At 41.4% G+C, this 25,703-nt stretch overlaps 1 protein-coding gene across 1 annotated transcript in view; it reads left to right on the top strand.

Moving 5' to 3' along the window:
* The window catches only part of LOC134005589 (A disintegrin and metalloproteinase with thrombospondin motifs 9-like), a 41,901-nt gene extending 18,310 nt beyond the window's left edge, over positions 1–23,591 (top strand). The window contains exons 23-40 of the mRNA XM_062444514.1: positions 867–986; positions 2,763–2,870; positions 2,952–3,119; positions 5,545–5,793; positions 6,797–6,958; positions 7,249–7,425; positions 12,577–12,747; positions 14,852–15,028; positions 18,052–18,222; positions 18,455–18,649; positions 19,012–19,141; positions 19,562–19,656; positions 20,177–20,271; positions 20,426–20,559; positions 21,053–21,144; positions 22,039–22,143; positions 23,262–23,370; positions 23,493–23,591. Of these exons, the coding sequence (XP_062300498.1) occupies positions 867–986; positions 2,763–2,870; positions 2,952–3,119; positions 5,545–5,793; positions 6,797–6,958; positions 7,249–7,425; positions 12,577–12,747; positions 14,852–15,028; positions 18,052–18,222; positions 18,455–18,649; positions 19,012–19,141; positions 19,562–19,656; positions 20,177–20,271; positions 20,426–20,559; positions 21,053–21,144; positions 22,039–22,143; positions 23,262–23,351 (2,439 nt within the window). The 3' untranslated portion in view covers positions 23,352–23,370; positions 23,493–23,591. The remainder of the gene's footprint in view (positions 1–866; positions 987–2,762; positions 2,871–2,951; positions 3,120–5,544; positions 5,794–6,796; positions 6,959–7,248; positions 7,426–12,576; positions 12,748–14,851; positions 15,029–18,051; positions 18,223–18,454; positions 18,650–19,011; positions 19,142–19,561; positions 19,657–20,176; positions 20,272–20,425; positions 20,560–21,052; positions 21,145–22,038; positions 22,144–23,261; positions 23,371–23,492) is intronic.
* The last annotated feature ends 2,112 nt before the right edge of the window (positions 23,592–25,703 follow it).

The following is a 25,703-nucleotide window of genomic DNA, read 5'->3' as shown; positions in this document are numbered from 1 at the left end:
TCTTGACATCATGATCCACAACCACTGGCTTCAGATTTATCATAGAAGTCTGCCCAATTGATAGGAAGCAGCCTGAGAATGACATATACAAACGCTGTTACTTCTCTGATGGAATCTCCTAAGATATAAGCCAAGGGGAGGACACAGATAAGCTAAGCTCATCATTTAGCTTTCTTCCATATTCTCTTTCCTGTTTAGATACAGAACATATCCTTCCAAAATAAATATAAAAAAGCTGTGGATGATCTGAGTTAAAATCTTCTACAAAAGCTTTATATAGGGTTATGCATACAGTATATAGTGTCTGTGTGTTCAAGTTCAGTCTCATTTGCGTGTGTACACAGAGAACCGAACACCCAAAAATGTGAGATATTTTCGTGCCTCCCCATAACATCAGAGGATGTGTGCATGTTAAGGTATATTTGAAGCTGTTTAATGAAGCGTGGTCAAATGGTGGCTGAAGTTGCCGCCACACAAGTTTGACCCTGTTTCATTGGAGGCAGTGAGGCAGAAGAGAGTGCGGGGTAGTACCCTCTGACTCAACTACAGAGGGAAAAACGACAAGTGCAATGTATATGAGTTAGGGTTCCACATGTATTTGATATTTGAGACTCTTATCTGCTTGCAACTGAGCTTAGTAGTGCACTCTGTAGTGTGTTAGAGTGGAGGGGTAAAAGAAGCCCCTGTCTTTGCCAAGGCTGACTTACTGTTTTTTATTTGTTTGTGTGAGGGGGTTGTTTTGTTGGCTCAGATGAACAGTCTGTTTTCTGTTTGACTTTCTTGCCTTTTTCTCAGTATTCTTGTTGGCTCACTGTTACTAATGTTCCCCCAACACTCCTCCTTTTTCCCCCCCTCTTTGAACCCAGTGCACTACCTCGTGTGGGCCAGGCTACCAGATGCGAGCGGTGAAGTGTGTGGTTGGGTCTTATGGTTCTGTCATGGAAGACACTGAATGTAATGCTGCCACCCGACCCACCGACACCCAGGTAAGATGGACATCTCTCCTGCTTCTCTATAACCTCTGTCTCTATAACTCTTCCTTGCTGTGAGGGGAGCAGTTTTTCTATGGTCGAATCTGAAACTGATTTATAGTGATAGGAGAGAATGAAGCACCCACTTTCATGCACACTTTACACTCAAAACAGACACAGAAAAATGCACGCATTTCACTTCCACCTGGTCTCAATAAAACTGTGTTGTCTGATCTGGTTTAGTCTAGAGGGAAAGTCAGAGGCGCAGGTTATACCGGCCTCACTATCCCCACATAGAGACACACAGCTCTCAATCAGAATCCCTCAGAGTTCAAAACCTGCAGGATGACCCTCCTGCAGTGTTATTCTTCTAAACTCTAAGATACATCACAACACTACAAGGCTGGCAGATCACTTTATATATTATATGTATTTACTCTTAATCTGGATCTTACACATATATCCCTTAATTGTAATGGGCATTCTTAGGCTGTTTATTACAGACCTGTGTGAGTAATGTTCTTCAAATCACAAATTACACATTTTTAAAGCAGTTGAAAAGTGATGCAACAGTGATGGTAAAGCAATGCTACCCCATGTCTCCTCCACACACTAGCAATGAAGACAGAGACAGTGCGATGTTAGCGGTTTCACTCTTCATGTTCTCTACATCTGTGTGTGCATCTGTTCTTTAAGTGCTCCACACACATAAAGACCAGTAGAACCTATTTTGAGCTGAATGAGAGTTTTGTCTGGTCAGCGTGGGGCGTAAACCTATTTCAGAGGGCTGAGCATGCAGACTCAGGATGAGGCCCCCTCTAGTCGCAGCAGCTCTTAATTCCAATGCCTGGGCCGGCAGAGCCAGTGACCCTGAAGCAGTCGCCCCACCTCGTTGTGATTCTAACCAGCCAGCCATGAAGTGGGACACGAGGCCGCCAGTTCCACCACCACCAGCCACCAAGCAAGGCTCATAAAAAGAGGCACAGATAGATGGATGAAGGTCTGAGTACATGGACGAGAGTGATGGTGGCGGCGAGACATGCTTTCCATAATTTCCTCACATTGATGGTTCGGAGTGTATTCATGAGCTCCACTTGGACCTATCGTACAACTTGTGAAAGCCTTAAAGCTGTAATATACACATGAAGATAAAAGCTGATCATCACAAAATCTGAATGTATATTTGATTAGTGTATACATGTAAAATGTGACAGTCAGACAGGAAGTGTGCATACAACTGCATCTACTTTAAGTGCTGCCATGATGCCTGTTTGCTTCCGTTAGGAGGTAGAGTGTGGAATGTGGAGCCTGCTCTGAGTCTGTGCGACCTGATTAAGGCCCTCATTCCTAGAGACTGGGGGTCAGAGGGCACCACAGGGCATGGGGGGAGAAAGAGGAAAGGGCGGTAGGTGAGGGACAAGGGGGTGGATGAGGGGTGGAGTTTTGAACCACGCCAGCATGGGCATTGGAGCCCTGAATACCACTCCACTATGACCTGTTATGACAGGGATCAGGGCTTTATGCTGAGTGGCTTACTGCCACAATCCATAGTTTGAACTGACAGGGCAGACCCTGTTCATGTTGTTTTGGTAAAGGGGTGCGGGGGGTTGATGGGAAACACAACTACTCTAAAATGTAGAGCTGTAAGAATATACTTTAAGTTGTTAATGACTGTCCCATGTCAAAGGATCTTTGTTATTCTCAGTATTGTGTGGTCGTTGGCAGATTTTGTTAGTATATTGATTTTGTTAATCACTGCATGAATGGATATATGTGTCCTCCCTTCCACAGGACTGTGAACTGGCCCAGTGTCCCAGCAGCCACCCTGTTCCACCAGGGACCAAAGTACCCTCCCACCAGAGTCACAAAACCCAGTGGCGGTTTGGTTCCTGGACCCAGGTTGGTTGTTCTGCTGCATCTTCAGTCTATTTGTCTTTGTGTTGGTTCCCAGGTTCTTAACATTTCTCCTCTGCATAACAGTGCAGTGCCAGCTGTGGCAAAGGGACACGGATGCGCTACGTGAGTTGCCGTGACAACCAGGGTGGTGTGGCAGAGGAGTCGGCATGTGCCCACCTACCAAAACCCCCTGCCAGAGAAGTGTGCTCGGTAGTGGCCTGCGGACAGTGGAAAGTGCTGGAGTGGACAGTGGTAAAAAAAACGCACCCGTCGTCATCATTAATTCAGTTGTAGCCGACCCAGCTATCACACATGATCTCAATATCATTATCTATTGCTCTTCCAATTTTGTAGAGAACAGTTTCAAATAAGTGGAAATTTGGACAAAAAACATATCCTGTTGAATCAGTAAGCATTTCCCCCAGATCTGCATCCCATTATACAGGCGGACAGCACTGTTGATTAACCTAAATTGTTCGTCATCAGTATTGCCATCCAGATGTTTTTCTTCCTGCAAGATTATTTATTTCAGTAGACTCAATGTTATTTTTCACCTACACTAACAATCAGTGTCCACACATGCTATATAGATGTTTGTGTGAACAGGGTTGTGGAGACAGTGCGGCAGCTGGGAGGCAAGTGTGTTTCGAGGCCTGGAGGAGGGCTGGAATGAGGCTAGAGAGGGAGCTTGTGTGTGTGTGTGTGTGTGTGTGTGTGTGTGTGTGTGTGTGTGTGTGTGTGTGTGTGTGTGTGTGTGTGTGTGTGTGAGAGAGAGAGAAAGAGAGGAGCCTGAGTGAGGCACAAGTTTCTTGAGCTAGGAGATGCAAGGGGCTGCAGTGAGGGGCTCCAGCCTTGTTTACAGATGGTTCTCATCAGCGTTCTGATGATACAGTACAGACAGACTGCAGGTCTGGTCATCATGCAGACACACAAACACATATAAACGTATGCACACTTGCACGTGTTACCACCAAGCCAAAGACACTCATTGAACCTCCAAAAGGAAATAGTTTCATCCCATGGCCAAAAGAGATTCAGAAGTCTATCATGAACACACACACACACACACACACACACACACACACACACACACACACACACACACACACACACACACACACACACAATTTACAAACCCAAAGCTAAATGGGCGTCTTTATCTGACGGTGACAGAACCCTCTAATATAACAGATTTGTGTTATTGTTCTGAGGGCCCGACAGCCCTACAGTATGTTATCCAACAGCTTCATTTTGTGTCACGTCATATATATCGACTTAATGTATGTACAACCTTCTTACACTATCTATAATCACATAAAATCCATAACACTGTGACAGAGCAGTGTAAACCTCTGGACATTGTAATACCATGCGAGGTTATAGAGTAGACAGCTGTTGCATAAGTATAATAGATCACCAAGACAGAAAGAGGACTCTGCTAGGGAGTAGCTGAGTGAGACACCATTACTGCTTGGCAGAAGATCTGGCATGTGTTATTTTCCTAGAAAGAGAGATGTATGCTTTAAGCAGATACTGCATCGGCAGCCAGTAAAAGAGCACCGGGCATTTACTGCATGCCATTCAGCCCCTTTATAATCGGAGTGAGGCTGTGTCTGCATGTTCTCCACCAAGTCGAGCTTGTTTTCAGTGGGTGTTGAACTCTGGGAAAGTTGTGTTGTCTATTTGTGAAGTCACATTTTCTAGGCACATTTTTGTAGCCCAAGTGAGGCATGGAACTTGTCTACTTTAGTGTCTTTAAGATGAGATGCCATCTGTATGTACTTGACATAGTTCTGCTGGTCTCATATGTTTTTGGCATCCAGCAGGCCTCTAGGTGTGTCCCAAGCCAAATGTCAAGCAACTGGAAATGGGGACAACACCCCTGTATCTGAGGCAATAAGAAACAGGTCACCAGACTGGGATTTAGTTGCTGTTTCCCAGTGAAAAGGTTTAAATATCTAGGGGTCATGAGGTGTACAGGTGGATGTATGCAGCAGCTGCAATCATTCGGACATTGTGCCTGAGCATCATGGAGAATGTTTGTTTTTCCCCAGTCAAATGTCGTCTGTGTTCACAGACTTTGGGTTATGACTTAAAAAAAATAAGATGATATACATGTGGCTTAGATTACTTTAAGATAAATTCACACACAAACTAGCTTACACAGCTTTTAATGGTGCACATACACATAACAGTGTATTCTGCCTATGCATGATAATGGCATTTTGAAGATAATTATTAGTATTATTAATAACTTCATCAATCCCTTGAAAACCTCTATTAGAAATGTAGGAAAGTGAAGTCTGCGTACATTAGTCTCTTCATACATAAGGTTGTCTCAATTAAATGAAACAAGGGCTTTGGCCATATAGAAAGTTCACCTGTGTTGAAGTGTCTGTGTGAGTGAGAACAGAAATTATGGATGACCAGAAATTATAGTTATTATAGCAATCCCTGGTCACCCTTTATATGGTGTGCAAAACCCAGGTCATGAGCAAGGTTAAAGAGCCATGGTACTCAATTTGTAACAATCACAGGTTTTTCTCAGGTCCATGCCTCACACAATCTGATAATGCCCACTTTTATGTAAAAAGTGCTTGTGTATATCAATGCTTGTTTTTGTATGTGGATGTTGGTATCTTTTATATAATGTGTGTGTGTGTGTTTTTTTTTTCAGTGCTCAGTGACCTGTGGCCAGGGTAAGACCACACGGCAGGTACTGTGTGTCAACTTCAGTGACCAAGAAGTGAATGCTAGTGAGTGTGACCCAGACGATCGTCCAACCACAGAGCAGGATTGTGCCATGTCTCAATGCCCGTCCCGCTCCAGTGATGCCCGACCTCTCCCGTCCTCACCAAACAGCAGCAACAGGAACAACATTCCCCGTAGCCAATCCCATCAATGGCGGACTGGACCCTGGGGCGCGGTGAGGCATCTTACAGACAGCAGCATCATATCACAGTGGTCAACAAACCATTTCTCTTGAGCCAGACATTTGAAATATTGTGCTTGATCTCGTTCAACCAAACTGTTACATCAACAGTCCAGAGAAACTTTAAGCAAGTGGAATAATGAGACAGCTGCTGAGCTGAGGCAGCCCCGATATTGTGTTTGTTTGTTTTTAAAGATACTACCATAACACACTACTTGTTCACACCAGGAACTATTGAAGACACTCCATATACAGAAACATAGACAACAGAGCAATGCTTTGCCCTGAATGCAGTATAATAACATTTAATAATGTGACTGTCTGATTTGAGACAACTATTGTGTTGAACTGTTGAGACTTGTGTCAGTTGAACCAAAGATGAGTGTATGCAGGCTTAACTTGCTTTTTAGGGACTTTGGATGGTTTAAGCACTAAAGTTCATTAAAATCCTGGGAAATTCTTTAATAGCACTTCATGAACCTACAACACGTGCTTGTAACCTGCAGACTTTGACAAACAGTGCACTCTTTTAAGACGAGGCCATATCCATTGTGATGTAACACCACAGGATAGCGTGACCTAAGAACCACAGGCTGTTCCCTCCACGGATCTCTTTGTCTGTATTATTCAAATGTTGTTTTTTTGTTAGTGATAATGATTGTCCAAAAATAACTTTGACCCTTAAATCATTCTGGGAAGTGATTGAAGCTATTTCTGGTGACTCTTCCTTCCTCTGTCCTGAGGATATGTATTTTAATATAGCAGCAGACTATCTTAGTATTGTTCAGTATGTCTCTACGTGATTTTCAATGTACACAAAGACACATTATTAGCTTTCAGCTGTCACTTTAAGTTGGTATGTGTTTGGACATCATCATGTCTAAATGTAAATAATATACAATATATCCCTCTGGATGTTATTCATACCTACCCATTGTGTATCTGTTTGTGAGAACCATCTACTTGATAGTGTGCTCTCTCTTCTCTCTGCCAACAGTGCTCCAGCACATGTGCAGGAGGCTTTCAGCGACGTGTTGTAGTGTGCCAGGATGAGAATGGCTACCCTGCCAACAGCTGTGAGGATCGCAGCCGGCCCAGTGAGCAACGATCCTGTGAGTCAGGGCCATGTCCACAGTGGATCTATGGCAGTTGGGGAGAGGTAAGACAGACACCATTTAACTGCTGTTTAGAGGGTTTGCTTAGAGAGAAATATGTAAACTTTGGGATGCTCATTTGTGTTTGAATAATTAGTTTGACTGATGCAGAATTTGCTCAGTGTGAAGGTTGGAAAGTACATCGCAAATTAGCTGAAGCTCAGACTCACATTCTCAGAGCTTCACACAACACAGATATATTTCCACATAAAAGCAGCCCTAGTTTTGTCCTCACATTCAAATCTTTTTCCCATGCCCATCTGTAAAACACAACCTCTCCTCCTGCTGTCTTCAGTGCACCAAGCCATGTGGAGGTGGGATAAAGACGAGGCTGGTGGTATGTCAGCGTCCAAATGGTGAGCGTTTCAATGATCTGAGCTGCGAGATCCATGACAAGCCACCAGACCGTGAGCAGTGCAATACTCAGCCGTGCCCGTCTAGCCCCCACTGGAGCACAGACCCATGGAGCTCGGTACGCTCATAAAAAATACTCTATACCTTGTTTTTCAACCTCACATTTTTCGAAATACCTGTAGTCTTACTCTTTCACAAACAGTCTTAAAGGGGCAGGCATGTCTATGGTGCTATTGCACTGGAGAAATACACTGTGCCCCTACTTCTCCACTTTTACTTTAACCCCCTCCACTTCATCTTCCCTCTCTGGTGCCTGCGATTGATCAACGTTTCCTCAAGACATTTGGAAAGTTAATTTCTGTTGCACTTAAATGGCAAAGATGCGCTCACTTGCAATATGCCAAAAAAGTACAACATCACACAATGCTTCAGTGACAGCTGTGACCATAAGAACTTTTTTTGTCAGTCCTAGTTACCATAAAACTGTTGTTGAGCCTTGTATTAGTATTGAAAAATTCAGGATCACTTTGTATCACAATCAAAGTTAGTTTTGTAAAATATTGTTTTTAAAGATAATTTATTAAGATATTTTTTTCCTTTTTATCTTTTGTATATAGCATTAACTTTAAAAGGTGATTTATTTTGTGTCTTAGCTCTTTGTATTCGCACATTTAGCCAATCGTTGTTCATATGCAAATACTGATGAATGTTTTTGTATATCAGGAATATACAGTACGATGCCTTGTTCATTTATTATCCAAAGAATGGCCCATAATCTCCAAATATGTGGTGCTACACAATACACTTGTTACACATGTTCTGATAAGAACATTTAAAGCACCAACCTACATGGGACTATATTTGGGCTATGTACTATATATACATCTTTGTACTATATACATCTTTGAAATGGCTATTGTATCAAGAATTCAATTTGTCTTAAGGCACATGTGGTTTGTTAGAGAAGTTATTAATCTTATTAAGACACTTTATTTTACAGTATTATTTTACTGTATTTGCCCTCTGCTATGAAACCAACAATGGTGCGATCCCAAACAACATCAACATTGGAGCATTCATATGTTGACTCAAAAGTTCCTGAAACGTCCAGTAACATAGTTCCATAGGAAACAGCAGCTGTACCAGCACTGTAAAATAAAGTGTCTCACTGAGTTTGTGGTAATTAGAACTAATAGCCATTGTATTCCAGTTTGGCAGAGGGTTTTGACCCAGATTTCTTTAGTGTGGCCAAAACAATAGGTTTAAAGCTCTCTGCTCCAAAGGTGCTTGATATGAGTGTATTTATATTGTGTTAGTTAATATTTGCTTTGTACAGTAAGTACTTGGAGTTGCTAAATATGCTATGCTCAACAATACCTCACTTGGAACAAAACACAACTCAACTAGCCATTAAACTATGATAACCTACACTACAGTGGTGCTTTGGCCAAACAAGGGAGATATAAGATATAAATATCAAAACTGAACCATCACATTTTTGGAGCGGGTAGGTGTGTGTTTTGGCACATTGTGTTTTGATGCTGCCTCTTCCGTATGTTTTCTTTCATTCCATGAGCACTTTGTGGATTGATCATATAGCGAAATGCAGTGTGTCAAATTTGATTACATACACTGATGTGTCTTTGAATGTCCACCAATCAACTTTCTTAACCTTTAAGACAATGGCCTATTAAAATGTTGTATTTTGAACACGTGATACCTGTGACCACAGGGGAAGTTAATAGTGTTTTGTATCCAGAGCTCTTACTCTGAGCCAACCTAATGTGTCTACCTCAGTCTCTGTTATGATTGCCCCCCTGCCGTATCTTTCTCTCCCTTGCACTGGAGAGATTTTGGCTGGCTAAGATTAAGCATGAGTTGTTGAGGCTATCCAGTGCAGCTGATGGCTCTAAACACAGATCCAGGGTGTGTGTCATCTCCCACTTTGTAATGCTTACCATCCTATTGTGGCAAGTGAAAACTGATCCAGAATCTGTGGTTAGGGGCAACCTTTGCCTGCAGCCCACCCAGTTGACTCCTCCTGGTCATAAATGTCTGTACTGACATCACACCTTATTTTAAGGGCCTGTTAACACAGCAGTGAGTACATTTTTTTTTTACCACACATCATTTACTAATGAGAACTATTGCATGTAATGATTCCCACATGCGTGATTGTAAGGCAGCATTAAATCAAATCTACAGTAGGTTCAATCAGTGAAAGTAGAACACAATATTAGCACTCCACAGTGAATTCTCTTAGTATTCCCGCTTCATTTCATTTTCCAGTCTCAGCAGTTTGATTTCTTGTGCTCAGCTTCTTGGTGCAAACAGCAGTACAACACTAACACCATATCAACAGGCTCTTGAAATAAGTATATTGTATGTCTATTATTCAAAAATGGCAGTATTAGTCTGTGTTTCAAGATTTCTGTATATTTATGTAATTACTTGTATTTATTGTTACTTCATTATAATGTTATGTCAATATTTAATTTTTTTTATGGATTTGTTGGATTTCTGTTCACTTCCAGAAAAGGTTACGATTAAAGTGAAGTAGAGGTACTATTAAAGTCTTTTTTTCATTATTTGAGCAAAACATTTTTATCATGCACAGTGACCTGGCCCACACTCATTAAAAACAACAACAAAAAAGAACTTGCTGCCAACTTACACAAAATATTTAAGTCAGAAATAGATAACTGATAAGTACCAACCACTAACATCATTCATTAAGCTAGCCTTTGCACAGTTACTTATTCTGCTTAGACTATATTGAAATGTAGAGTTGTTAAAGATTACTTGAACTCCAATTTTAAGGTAATTACAGTGTGTTTGTGGATGAGGAAGTGTCCTATGTTATTTAGTGCTTTACTTATGGCTTTGGCTAAAAGGTTTCAAATGAAAAGCCTGCCAAATAGCTTATAAGGCATTCCTCCCCGCCAGTCTATTCAACAGGGTGTTTTTCCTGAATGAAAATGCACAAATCACTGAGCAATATCCTTGTTATTTTATGTGGTCAGGGCCTCTGCTGACCTCTTTGAGCGATCATGCTTTTACCGTCTGTGGCAGGAGTTCAAAGCTCTTTTCATCAAGGTAAATCTTTGTCCTGTGTGACAATGCCTCAGTATACCTCCCATCTCATTTACTGTGTTCATTCACTATTAATGCCTACCCTGGCCTTTCTGGGACGCCTTGTGACGCGTGCTCTGCTATGAAGTTGCCAGCGACCTTTGCCACTTTCTGTCAGGCCCCTCTACTCTGGTCTAATGCGGGTTGATGACAGTGTACCAATGCGGGGGCCGGTGACATTGACTCGAATGAGGAGGGCCGTCAGCAAGACAATGCTGTGGTGTATCGGTGGGGTCAAGGGTCACGTTTGATCTGGGGAGGGGCCCCCTTTCCAGTTCATCCCATCAGCACAGACATACTTCTGGGAAATTGCTGTGATCCTGGGGTGGGGGAGGGATGGGGTGGGGGGGGTTGCACAGGCATTCAATAGGATTCCCAAACACTATGCTGACATTGGAAAGCAATGTATTTAGAGGTGTTTCATCTGACATGGTGCGGACAGACTTTGCCTCTCTGGATTTTTATAAATAAAGTTGTATGATTTGAATTGAGCACTTTGTGTCTGAACTTCCATGGATCGTAGTCACCCCCTGAACCGTGAATATAAGTCAATTCAAACTAATTATATTAGTGACCAGCACAAATAAAACCAAGCTTACATTTCATTACATGATCAAGTAGAAAACGTTAAGGTCAAGTATGTGTGAGCAGTTATGTTTGTATTGGTGCACTGCTCTGGATAATTACAGAGACCCTGTGGGCAAAGTTAATGAACCCTGCATGGGGGAGTGGTTCATTTACTGATAAAACACATGGTGTTTTAATTTGACCCTTTTGTACTGATTCCCAAGGTATTCTGAGGGCATTTCAGCAGTGTAACAGCAGGAGGAGCATTGTTAAAAGTATATAAAACTTGAGGACACAACACAACATCAGTCCAGACGACCTCCTTGGATTGTAAATGCCTACCTTTTTAATGATTTAACCTCTACTGGAATGTCCACCTTCCCCTCTAATGACCCCTTTTAGTCAACAATGTGCATCTAAAGGAAATGTGTTATAATGTGTTCACATTGGCCAGCAACATTAAAAATATTACCTCTTTTGGTGACAGTCAATTGTGTCATTTGGTCATTTTGACATCAGGAGAACTGTCAGTGACTTATTACATCAACCATGGAGTCATTCTACAACTCATGTGTGCTATGTTTTCATATAAAGACACAAATGAGCAACATCAGCACTTCAATTTTTATTACAATGTCAACACAACAATATCCTCAAAAACAGAAATGTACTTTCTTTATTTCTTGGCACAAATAAAAACAGAATCATCTTTTTCTTTTTTCATTTATTGATTGAATAAACTGGCAATCCACTGGCATCACTAAGAACATAAACAATTCCAGTACATGTAACACATCAACTAATCGAACTGGGATGTGAAGGGTGCCCCAGCCAAAATGGGGGAATAAGCATTTTTATTAGCCCCTCCTTTCATGAGCCCTCCCTAAATGAGGTGAGAGGTCACAGCATGTTCCTGTCCAGTACAGTCTCTTGCTGGTGAGGACAGCACCGCACGCTGGGCCACGTACTCGTTCAACTCTGAGCCTGTCGCTTCCCATCCATCTCCAAACGCAACGCCCCCTTTGATTATCCGAGCACAATCCAGCCCTTCTCCACTCCCTCATGTAACGCCGCTGTGTGTGGTGTGTGTGTGTGTGTGTATGTGTGTGTGTGTGTGTATGTGTGTGTGTGTGAGTCTGCCTGTCACACTGAGTTAGACTTTCAGTAACTCGGTGAACCCGGAGGTAAAACCAACTGCTGCCGGGGTGATCAGACATATATTGTCATTGGACGAGCTACCCACGTGGAACTGGGTCACATGTTATCCCCATAATGATTAACATTTACCTGTTCATCTATATTTTTAATCTTTTAACCACGCAGATGTGTTTTAAAATCATTTTTTTCTCTCAGTTTAAACTTCAAAGCCAAATATTCAACAAATGATGTGCATTATTAATCCCAATCATGCCGTTTGAACTGAATAATGCTGACCCAAAAAAAACCCAAAAAACAAGGCACATCTGAATTCAAATGATTTGGAGTGTGTATATTTTTACAGTTACACTTAACACAAAACATACCTTTTTGATTTCTATACAACTCCTTCTTTCCTTTTGATATCTTGCAGTGCTCGGCTTCCTGTGGAAGAGGCGTCAAATCCCGTAAGGTGAGCTGCGTGACCGGTTCAGGCCGCCCCGTCCCCGAGGAAAACTGCCAGCACCTGTCCCCTAAACCCGGCAAGCAGAGGCGCTGCAGAGGTGGCCGGTGTCCCAAGTGGAAGACTAGCAATTGGGGAGAGGTAGGACTCTCTGACCCTGCTATAAAACACTCTTCTACCACTCATGTTCTCACGCTGCCAGACTTGCACTCTTTCTTTCTTTTTTTCCCCTCCACTCTCCACTTTGATGCTTACCAGCTTGCTGGCAAGTGTGTACTTATGAGTAAAAAAACATCTGCAGCAGAACTTGACTGTATTTATACACCATGCCAAGCCACTAACTAAGGCAGGGTGCTTTTATACATCGTGTGGTGGTTTGCCAGGTTGCAGCACAGGCCTGGGGCGGCTGCAGACTTGGGTTTGAGGTGCACAGTGCAGTAAAGTAGGGCAGCAGGAGAGATTTGCACCCTTCTCCTTGATCTGAGGTCAACTGATATTAAGTCCAGCTAGTGTAAATCTACCCCTCTCATCTCTATATTTTTCTCTTCCGCTGGCCCTCACTTTCCTCTCCTCTCTGTCCCTTTTATCCTCCCTCTGACTGTTGCTCTTTCCCCCCACAGATCACTTTTTCTTTCAAGTACTGGCCCTCTTGCTTTCTTTCAGTTACTCACTTTTTTCTCTCTATCTCCTGCCTTCCAAATGGGAACCACATGTTGGTCTTTTCTTTGAATGCCCTACTAAAGAGGCTACCCACCTACGTCACCATGCCAGACGCACACTGCGCACCTGGGCAGCTTTAGAGCCCGTCTCCCTGTCTGTCTTTCTCCCTCTGTCCTATCGTGTCCTCTTTCTCTCAATTCACCCCTCTTTCTAAGAGCAAGCAACAGAGACACATCTGTACTCCATACGTCAGAGAGGATGTGCGTCTGCTGTGAACAGCTGTGGGTCTGGACACAGGCCAGCAGAAAAAATACTCCACACCAGTCTCATAGTCAAGTACAGCATTATTTCCCATGGTGCAACAGGCTGCCTAGCCGTTCAAGCGCTGGGACACCACAGTAGATAACGCCCAGTGTAATATGTTCCTTTAAGTTGTGTTACATTTGAATGCACATGCTGTGAATATGAAAGTTTTTTGTATAGATTCAAATAGAAAACTCTGGAATGGTTCCCATCTACTCATCTCATCTCACCTCAGCTCGAACATCAGATTATGTGCATCTCTTTGTGTTCCCTTAATCTGAAAAAGAAAAAAAGAAATTAATCATCATCTCCTGCACACACACAAACACAGACACAAACATTTTATCAGTCTTAATCTTTGATTGTAAATCCATCCCTAACACCAGTGCAGTGCTGGTTGTTTGGAACGATCGACAGTGTCTGTTTGAGAAGAAGAAAAGACAAAAAAGATGGTTACTTTAAAATACTTTAAATGGCCAAAGCAGTGAGTCAAATTTAAGCTAAAAAACTAAAATAATGTTTGCATTGCTTATATCATGTGATTTTTCTGGGTCATCTGGGTTAAGAGTTGCCAGGCGACAAAACAGAACCTGCTCTCATTCTTTTATGTTCTGTGTGGAAATGTGTTCTCTATTAAAGCCACTTTCATTAAAAACATTACAGTTGCATCACAGACACAAGATGACAAAAAACATCCACTTTTTCCAGGATCCAACTCTAAGTCCTTTGCATTTCTGCAAATACAAATGTCAATATCTGTCTTAATATAAAACATATAACTTAAATAAGACAGAGGCTTGATTGCAGTTATTTAAGCATTTTATATTTTCTTAAGAGTACCCTTTAATACACCAATGTGTGATATTTGTGTTATTCATGAAAAGCCACAGCTGACAAGCTAATTAAACTGTAATTAGTGTCTAATTCAGTGTTGCCCTCATTTAGATATTATAATATGAGCAAAGCACACATTCAAATGTAAAGGGACACAAAGAAAGTAGAACACAAAGAAATGCAGAATCAATAGAACATGATAGATCTAAAATGTAATGGTTTTAGTTGAGTACATTCTCTTAAATAAATATAATATTCATACCTCATACAAATTCTATATTAAAGAAATACAATTACATACCAGGACATTGTAAACACACATGGTATGTCTATTATGTCTATTATTTCATTTCATAACAGCCACTATTTGATATGCAGTAAAAACAATCAAATGAAATGTGAGTAACAGAATAAACTTGTTTAAATGTCTTACCCGTCCTGCTGTCAGTGTTCAGCATCATGCGGCGACGGCATTCAGAGACGAGAGGTGTTCTGCCAAGTTGGAGACCAACGCAGCCCACTGGAGTCCGACTGTCCCCTGCGCTCCAGACCAACGTCCAGCCAGAGCTGCCGGGTTGCAGAATGTCCCTCCCGGTACCGGTGGAGGGAAGGAGACTGGCAGATGGTAAGCTGAGAAAGTGTCTGGATGCATGAGCGGAAGGAAAGTGTTTGTTTTTTAATTCCTCCCTGTCTCTACTGGGAGAGGGTGAATCTGCTCTGTCATATCTGGTGAAGGTATAAGTCGCTGCTGCAGTCAGAGGCGTTGAGGCCAGGGAGAGCAGAGGGGAGGAGAGGAGGCAACTGATGAAAATCAGATGATCAAGGTTTTTTTTTTTTTTTTTTTTTTTTTTTTTTCAAACAAAGCTGAACCTCATTCCCATCATTATGAAATGGATAATTGGCTAGGTTTCTTTGAACAGTTGTACATTTTAAATAAATCCACACCTGTGAGGCATAACTGTTAATATAATATAAACTTATTAACTGTATAATATAAATAGATGTATTCCCATTACAAGTTACTACTTAAAAAGCTACATTAAAGAGCCTGAAAATTGATTCTCAGTTAGCTGTTTTGTACATGGTACTACAGTATGTTAAAATACTATTTGTTTTGTTTATTTAAGTTTAAACAGCTTTCTATATTTCACTTGATAAATATAATGAATTCCTAAAATCTGGTTGGTGGGCGGATCACAGTTAGAATAGGTTATCTCTGAGCACCAATCAGCATTTAACAGGATTTGAATAAGAATGTTAGGGCAGTTATTGTTTGCTTTATGCTGCCAGACCACTGTCAATACAATGTGATCAAACTGCAACCACGTAGTTCTAATGAAGCAGATTTCTGCAGTTTTTCGCTGTTCAACATTCAGTGATGATACTCTGCTTTTCCTGTGAACTTTAACATTCAGTATTTTCACATCATTACATACATTTATTTCATATGTTACTGTTTTAAAACCATATTTCAGGATCTTTAAAGAAGGAAAAAAGATGCTTTACCATATTTTTAAGAGGAGGTTTCACAATGTTTATGTTAACCAAGTTGTTAACCACTGATGCTAAAGTCACATTAATTAAGGGAAATTCTGAAGCTGTGAGTAATTTTCAGATTAATTCAAGACATACTGTTTAATGGTGTAAAATGAGATTTGTTATTCATACATACCTCACACTGCGGTTAACACTGATTTTACACAACTTTAACAGTTGCGCAGCTCAGCGGCCTCCACTGTTTTCTAGCTGGAAGGAACCAAGTAGCCTAAACGGAGAGGGTTCTTTAGAAAGTTACAAGTCCATTTGCTGTGTATGAATACTTTTATCCATCTATTATCTCCTGTAATTCTGAGAAGTGTCGGTTCTCGTTCCTTAATAAAAGGTTGCAGTCATGTCTAGGCTGTATTTAACAGGTACATTCCTGCTGAGTAACATTCAGCAATTTTCTGTAGGCTGGAGGCTACAGATCCTTGTTGGGAGTTGGGATTATTAGAACAGGCAGCTGCAGCAGGAGTCTCGTCTTCACTGTGTTCAAGTGATTTTGAATCTGGGTCACTGAGCAGCATGAAATGTCTTCTTTGAAAGGAGAGTGTAATTAGTCTGGAGAAGTGTTCGGAGCTCCCCGCCTGGGCATCCCAATTAACAGCTGGAAGTAATTACAACACTTCACCTGGCAGGGGTTAACATGCCTATGTCTTTTATGCATTTACTGTACACTGATTCTACTAATCAGAAATGCTCTTTAACCAACATTGTCATCTCAATTCATGGGTTTAAGCATTTTTACATACTTTCTATCTTTGCACTATGCTTGTTCCTACAGGCCTAACATACTTGTTAAAATGAAACTTTTTTGCTTATACCCTTGGTCTTTTGCTAATGTTAACAAAACATCCTGAAACTCAGGTCCCTATTGTGCAGGATGGGTTCATTCCTGCACAGTACAGCAGCACAGCACAACTCAGAGTAACAGTTCCAGGCATTTCAGTTGTTTGACATTGTTCGGCGTATTAATACTGATGAAGACCAGCTGGAGTCAGCTGCATTCGTAACAGCACAGAGTGTTTCTGACGTAAGTGGAAGCTTCTCTGAGCCCGTCCTAAAATGTCCAGGGCTTGAATTACGAGACTTGCTGACTTGAGCGTCGTAACAGTTGAGTTACTATGGACATGGGTATAGTAAAAGATTGTTATGGTACTTCTATGGCTCTAAACTTCCAGTCAAGTGATCACTTCATCCGAAGACACCATTTTCATAGCAACCCCATTTTCAAAAAGTCAGCTGCAGCAGGTTCAGTGACTTAAGGGCCTGGCAAAGACAGATATATGGGCCACACTCATGTGTTATTCTAACCTATAACCTAATATAACTACTAAATAGCTTACATGAAAGTTTTAAATCCGTGGACAAACTGATATAAAAATGACAAGTTGACGGTCTATGTGGAGTTGTTACCCCATTTTTCCAGTCTTTATGCTAAGTTAGGCTAATTCTATGCTGGCTCTAGCTTCATTTTCATTTTTCATTTTATTTCTCATGCAGAAATGTGCAATGGCAAGATAAAGTGATATTAGATCATTTCTGTTTCTTAATGGATTAGTAGATACCCAACCTGTTGAGCACAGGTCTGACATGGCTTAAATCAATTACTGTGGTTGTATTTGAATCAACTAGAGGAGTGTCTTCTACTAAGAAAACCATTCATTACTTGATGAAAAAATGTATTTGAAGATATCCCTTACTTGATACTCTTTTTTCATTTTTTGTTGCACAGTCTGGATGCTGAGACTTCAAGCAGTTGCTTACTGCAAGTGAATTTCAGCTCTGACATTTTATCAGAGACATTGTTGGCACTGACTGTAAAGAGTTTCAGGAGTTAGAAGTTGTGTAACATCTTTTAAGGACTTGGCATGTGCTCAGGTTCTTCTTCTTAACAACACAGTGCTTTCCTCTCAGTCCTATATGGCGAAGCTGCCTCACAAGAACACACTTCACTAGTTTATACTTTTAAAAGAAACTCTACTTTATAACCCTTAATCTGAAGAAGAAATACTTTTAAACACCAAGTACGCTGCAGCCTTAATAAAGAAAAGTGTCATAATCTTTCTGTTTATACCAAGTCCTGTCTTTGTCATGTCTCTGTTACAGTGCAGTAAGTCGTGTGGATCAGGCCACCGGAGACGAGTCTTGCAGTGCGTGGACCACAATCAGAAGGAAGTCCATGAGATGTACTGTGTGAATCAGATCAGACCTCCAGACATAGAAAGCTGCAACGCCCATGCCTGTGAATTCCTCTGGATCACAGGGGAATGGTCTGAGGTGAGAGCCAAAAAAGTAGAGAAACCTGTGTGCCATGTGGTCCCAACCGAAGACTGTGATATCTTAATTGTAAAAAATCAGTTTGCTTACTTTCAACACTTTTCTCTTCAAAAGGAATATTCATTTACATCACCTTTTTAAATCCTGTGATGCGGGAATGACAGAAATCCCTCATGTTTCCTGTGTGGAATACTGTTTTTACTTCATGCCAGTGGTTTGTTCTCTCCTCCAGTGCTCAGCCAGCTGTGGTCAGGGCTACCGCCAGCGTCTGATCTCCTGCAGCGAGGTGCATGTAGAGAATGACAACTATGAGTACGGCCATCAGTCTTTGTCCAACTGTCCAGGGACTCCCCCTGAGAGCTACATGCCTTGTAATCTGGGCCCGTGTCCACCGCCACAGGAGTGGAGGGTTGGAATCTGGGGACTGGTGAGCAAGTGCATGTCCAGACTCTTTTTGTGTTGTCCTGTTGTTTTTCAGTATTTTTAGCTGAAATTATTATCACAGCTTTTAGACCTTTACAACTTTATATTTTAGTTCAGTCATTTATACTCAATAACTTTTTATACATGAGGTTTCAAGGTTTTCCATTACATAAATATAGCCACTTTTGCTTGACATTAAAATCATTACGCCTTTTGCTTCAAGTTGGGAAAGCAAAATGATAAATAATCAAACGTGCATGGATATACATTTTCTTGAAACAACAATTTGAAGAGGGAAATTGCTGACAGACTGTCGTCCACAAGTTGCATTTATCATACTGTAATGCTTCTTTTCCTCCCCACCAGTGTTCCTCGAGCTGTGGAGATGGATTGATGGAGAGGACGGTGCAGTGCATGTCCGCAGATGGTCAGGATCGCAATGGGTGTTCTCTGAATGCCATGCCAGAAGCCCGGAAAGTCTGCAGGAATCCAAGCTGTGAGTACATGAAAAAAATTGCTGCTGGTGAACAAAGGTCAAGGCTACCAGGGTTAGACACAGGCCAACTGAATGCATCTCAAATTCCAGTATTAGGTATGGCTCGACTTGATCCGGTCATCTCCAAGATTTGGCCTAAAGTGAAATATTTATGATCCGAAGCAAACATCAAAGATTTACTGTTCGGCATATTTACTTCACTACGGTAGGATGGGACATCAAAGAGCGAGTGGCTTTTCGTTTTCTTTGATTCGACGCAGCGATTTGTCACACTCGACTTAACTCCTGAAATTTGTGTGTGCATGCATGCACATGTGTGTGTATACAGACTTAATGCCTGTTCTGTGTTGAATCCTTGCGTACCCACAATACTTACTTATTTACTTTACTTATCTATTTTCCTTCTTTCGTGTCTCCAAGGCCATTTGCCCTCTAGCTGCCAAGACGTCCTCAGCTTGAGCGGCCCCCTTCCTGACAGCGAACACTTTCTCAATATTCAAGGAAAAGCACTCAAGGTAATATTGTATGATCTGTGAAGCCCTTACAGTAAGGAAAGTAGCTCTCTCTTCATATTTCAGATGGCTTTTACACTGTAGAACATTCTGCTGCAGTGTGTGTATGCCTGTGTGTATGTGCTTGCTTAAATGTGATCTCTTCTAGCCTGTCTTTAGGCTTACTTTTGGCAATGTGACTTTATATACAATGCTGCAAATAGTTGCAGCACATTGCATAACAGTGAGAGGAAATTGAACTGAATGCCTGTCTTCAAAATGACTTTCGATTACTGGTCAGCTGAGGTTTTCTAAAATAAAATGTATGTCAGAGAACCTCTGTATTTTTCAGATCTTGTAATTGCCATCTTAACATCTTCTGTTTTACTCCTTTGTTCCTTTCCTCACTTCAATCTTTACTATTTATTCTCTGCTTTTCTATCACCTCAATTCTGTTCCTTCACCCTTACATCCCTACTCCTCCCTCCTCTGGCTGCCACCTCTCCTTCCCCTGTTACTCCTCCTCCGCCTTTTCCCTCCTCAGGTCTACTGTGCAGGAATGCAGACAGAGACTCCACAGGAGTACATCACCTTGACGACGGGAGAAGGGGAGAATTTTTCAGAGATCTTTGGCTTCAGGTAAACAGCTAACAGGATAACAATAAGAACAGCCTGTTTCATTACAAAAAAAAGCCAAGTGACTCCTAGCGGCGTTGTTTTCTGTAAATGAAGAAATTCCACGCAAGTGTAAAGTTGAGCTAAGGTATCTTGTGTATGTGTGTGTGTTTCCCAGGCTCAATGACCCCACCCAGTGTCCAGCCAATGGCTCCAGAAGAGAAGACTGTGACTGTCGGAGAGACTATTCTGCCTCGGGCATCACCACCTTCTCCAAAGTGCGCCTGGACCTCAGCAAGATGAACATCATCAGTGAGTTTCTCGCACACACACGCAGCCTGCATTCGCTCGTGGCTCTTGATGAGGATACAACACACACAAACACACGCGGCAGCATCCTGCGCTAATTACAAAAATGTGTACCATCACTCTCACTATATGTCATCAAAATTTTAAAGACCCCTGCTTTTCTGCAGTTACTCTCAAATAAGAACTTCCTCCTTGATTTAATTATGCTCATGAAGGGTTAATGGGCTCAAGATGTCTTAAAGCTTAATTTAAGCAACACACAATTACAAGGCGTGAGCTGATTAGATGAAACTGCTCTAACTAGATGGAGTTACACTGATATTGCCATTAGGCTGACCATAAAAACGAGGCCAGATTTAGGTTAAAAAACATCGGCCTCGGTCATTATGGTCCATGTAAGCTATAATTATGGAAGTTCATCTGAGGTTAATTTTATGTCACAATTTTCCAAGAGCTGCTTGTCTCATCATGCTTGTTGATTTATCTTGCTGTTTAGCTACAGATTGGCAGTTTGCTTTCACCCGTGAAGGCAAGAGAGTTCCATTTGCCACAGCTGGAGACTGCTACAGCGCCGCCCACTGTCCACAGGTGAGAACCACAACAGCTGTTTAATTATATGCTTATGCTGTATAATTGTCATAGCAGGAAAGCACAGGTTTAAACAACGAAAATGAATGATGGATGTGTCATAGTAGGTTTTAGACTGAGTGAGAATGCACAATAGCAGAACTTGGATTAGACACGGTTGAGTATTATAAATTATGCCTGTGCTTTTCTGCTTTGACATGTCAAAATATCTGTTGTGAAGAAACTCTGTCAGCATTTATACTTGGAGAACCAGTTCATGCCTGTTTTTTTTTTAGAAAATGTTCCAAACTACTTGCCATTATACTTTAGCTTGACCCTTAATTGTTATTTTTTGATTTGAAAAAAACAAACAACCTTCAGACATCCAGCACCGGGACAGTCTGTGTGATCGTTAGCATGGCTAACTCTACCAAGCTAATGAATTAAAAATAAAAGTAAAATGAAATGTACGAAATTGATGTTTGATTTTATATATAATTCATGTTAATATAAACTCACTGAGCACTTAATTAGGAACACATGTGCCATCTAATGGAATCCAATACAACAGCTCTGCCATAAATTCTCTTTTGCAAACCTTATACATTTTCAGTTTTTGTTGACATTGTCAGAAAGGTGATAATTTTCCTTGTTACTGTGGTCGCAGTGGGTGGTGGTGGTGGTGTAGTGGAGTGCATAATATTGAAAAGTGTTCAAAATGTTTTGTCTACCCCAATCACATACACAAGGTTGGCATGTGTGTAATTAAGTTTCTAAATTCCTGTAATTCACAAACTGAATTACAGGAATTACTGTACACAGTACAGTACTGTTAGCCATTTCTAATGTGTCTTTAAACACATGTCCATCTGTCACTAATATCTTATTTATATTCTCTCTCGCTCTTTGCTTCAGGGGCGATTCATGATCAACCTCTCAGGAACAGGTTTTAAGGTGGCTGAGGACACCTCGTGGATCTCCCAGGGCAACTATGCAGTGGCTGATGTGCAAAAATCACAGGTATGAGCGATATGACACATGCATGTTCTTTATATCCAAAAGATATGACTGCATGGAATAATTACTTCATCCCTGTCTCTTATCCAGCATCACAGATCATGTATGGAAATTCATTACGCTTAGATTTTTAAACACTCTCACATTGCACTCTTGCATTACATATGTGTGTAAATCAATTTTTGTGGCTGCCTCGTCTTCTCTGCTCAGTCTTGTTACTGTAAATTTTGCTCTCCATCCATCCCTCCCCACTCCCTCCTTCCTCGTGTCCTCGTGGCTTCAGAGCCCAAAGTAGGCATACTCCCAAGTGGGTTCTGCATTCCCAGCTCCACTTCTGCTCCTAAACTTGCAGAGAAAGAACCCTTACTGGTGCAGCTGCTCTCTCAAGTGCCCCCCCCCCCCCCCCCCCCACCCCACCCCACCCCACCCTCTGCTTTTGAAATGGAGATCAGGCCTGGAGCGGGCTTTTTGGCAAGCCCAAAACAGGAGGCAGCGGAGATGCCAAGAAGTGTACACAGTTGATATCCATAGCCAGCCGGCTCGCTCTGGGCACTCCAGGCAGTATAAATAAAGGCAGGTTGTGACAGTGGGACAGAGAGAGCACTTCAGAGGAGATCAGACAAACCACTCACTGCACGCTGTGGCTGTCATGTCGTGGGATAGTACTTTTGGCGTACTTGTCTGATGCTGTTTCCTTTGTGGTTCTGGATGTTTGTATGAAACCGCCCATTGTGTTGCATGCAAATGATGCTGCTGAAGTGCTAGGGTTAAATTAGCTCGTATTTCTCCGCTTTGGGTCGGTGGTGATTACCCGATTCATAACTGGTGCCCCCCGCCTGCTTGGAGAGCCTCAATCTTTGTGTGCATTTTGAAAAGAAAAAGCTCATTTTAAAGGCACCAAAACAACCCTGCTGCAAATAACTTTCTTAGTGGTGGAAATTCAGAGTACTTGGAAGAAACATAAGCACTCCCCTACATTGTCCAGGTTGTTTTTCTTAGCAGATCCTTCAAACTGATATATGTTTAACACTAACTTTTCACATCACTGGCAGTACAAACTGTAAAATAAAACTGAATTCAACTATCACATATAACTTATGTCATTCCTCTTTTGTCCACAGGATGGAAGCAGAGTGTCAGGAATGTGTGGAGGCTACTGCGGTAAATGTACTCCGTCCTCTGGCTCCACTCTGCCTGTATCAGTGGAATAGATCCAACACTATCAAACAGGTGTGGGATGCTTTTTTAATTTAATTATGACAACAATATTTCAATTTCAGTTATTGAAAGGCACAATCAGTCTCCACGCAACTGTGACTAGGTGTTAATGATGTGTACATGTCTTTTTTTAGCGTCCGTTTCCACTGATCTTGGCAGTTATCTTCAGGTGCTCATCAGGTGTCAAGACATCCTTCCTTTTTTGGTGCTACATCCATCGTAGAGCTCAAACCCGTCCTTCACATGACCTCTTTTACGCCCATGTGTGTATAGTGTAAATGAATCAGGTGTAATTACTGTACATAGCAGGATATTTATTGTACTCGCCATTTATTTTTGTATTGTAATATAATTTAAGGGTTTCATTGTCAATAGCAAACACCGCACAGTGTGTTTCATTTTTTGCCAGAATGTGCCTTCCATTATGGTCGTTTGTAACTTTTTAGTATCTCCACACCGCATGTGTTACATCCATATATTATGTTTTTATATTTAGACCAAATTAGTACGTTTTTAATCCAAGAAGGTTTATTATCATGATGACCAACAGTACTGTTGTCCATGAGCAGTGAGGTGTCTCCAAGCAATGCATCTTTTTTTTAAACTTTTTTATGGCTTCAGGCAAGTTTTGCAGATACATACAGCAGCTATAATCGTGCTCCTGTACTTAGCTTTTTTAGTTCAGGGAAATGATCAATTTCTTACTTTGAATGTATTTCCCAATCAGATGTTGCCTTAAATTACCCAGCCCGTGAGTCTGGCAACGCTCTGTGGCAGGCTACGAACACTTCTCCTCTGGGTTAACTTCTGAGATGTTGTATTTGAAGCCAGGTGTCCCAAACCGGCTGCACTGTGTTCAGGCTGCTCCACCAGCATCTCTCAGCTGTTAACTGCAGCTGCATGTCCTCTTCCAGCTGGACAGGAGAAAGAAGAGTCTGGGCTCACAGTACATTCTAATTAATTGGCGAGTATCAGGGGGCAGGTGCAACAATAACACAGGCAACAGCTGCAGGAAAAATCCAGATGTTTCAACAGCCTAGAAAATGATGCTACATGTTGATACTGTTATTTGAAATAGTTTCACTAAATGTTGAAAAGGCACTCCGGTGGATGAAGCTGTTTTCTGCCAATGAATGGAATATTATTTACTCTCTACTTTTAGTAAAATATATTTTTATGATCCATACATATACAGTATATAGATAGATTTCATAAAAGATCTCAACCTCTGTGCAGTAAAATGACAGAGGGAGTTCATGGGAGTGCAGCTGTCAGGCAGTTAAAGGGTATTATATAGATAATAATGTATATTTAAAGCTAGCTTAGAATTACTATGTATGTATGTTGAGAAGGGGTTGTTGTGAGGCTGGGATTTACAGGCCAAATTTATAGGGAGGAAGTGAGATGTTTACCCATACACAAACACGCTGCGGTTAAGTATAACACATAAGTACAGACACACACACACACACGTACACACACATACACATACTGGATCATAAGAAGAAGGTTGCGGGTTACAAGAACCGTAGAGATTGTGCTGCCAGACATCAGAGAGAACCAAATTCCTCTGTGTTCCTGCATATCTCTCAGGTAGCGTGCAGTGACGAGGGAGAGCCATTAGCTTTTAGCTTTTAGACAGCAGACAGGTTATCTTATCTGGAGCAACTTGAAAGAATTCAGAAAGAAAGGTTTCACCTCAGGCCAATAAAATTCCAGTAGATACCCCCGGAGATTTAACGCGCTGGTCCGGCCCAGGAGACACCTCACAAACTGCTGAGCTCACAGGCCCCCGCAGCATGATTTCTGTCCAGATGCTGCCTGTAAAGCATTGCCTTCTGTACCTCACAGTCTCCTTTCCCGTCTTTGTTTTTTAAGAGTCTGTCCAAGCTATACATACTGATATGCTCCTGTTTAGAGCATTCTGACATGTTGTTCTTTGTGACAATATCAGGGTACTTTTTAATGTTGTGTATGTGTATGTTTTTGTATCTTTTTTGTGTATTTGTTTGTTTTTATGCAGAAACATACAAAATTACTCTTTAATTCTTTAAGCCTTAATTGTGTGTAGAGTGAATATGTAGGTTATAAATGCACAGCTGATTAAGAAGCCATATTTGCTTTTAATAGCCTTTATGTATGGTGCTGTTCCAGTGCCTGGTGTTATAATGTGTACACTTCAATCAAAGGGAATTTCAAGGTCTTAACCTGCAACTATACATGTATGAAGTGATTTTTAAAGTTAACGGGGAAGGAAATTATTTTTGCCACAACTGATCACAGCACTTCTCATTGTGAATGTCAGAATTTAGTCCAGTCAACAGTGTTCTCAGGTGTCAGAAATG

This window comes from Scomber scombrus, chromosome 3, assembly GCF_963691925.1.
Source record: "Scomber scombrus chromosome 3, fScoSco1.1, whole genome shotgun sequence".
NCBI classification, from domain to species: domain Eukaryota; kingdom Metazoa; phylum Chordata; class Actinopteri; order Scombriformes; family Scombridae; genus Scomber; species Scomber scombrus.
Note: the sequence above shows the minus strand (reverse complement) of the source record. Positions and strands in the feature narration are given on the sequence as shown.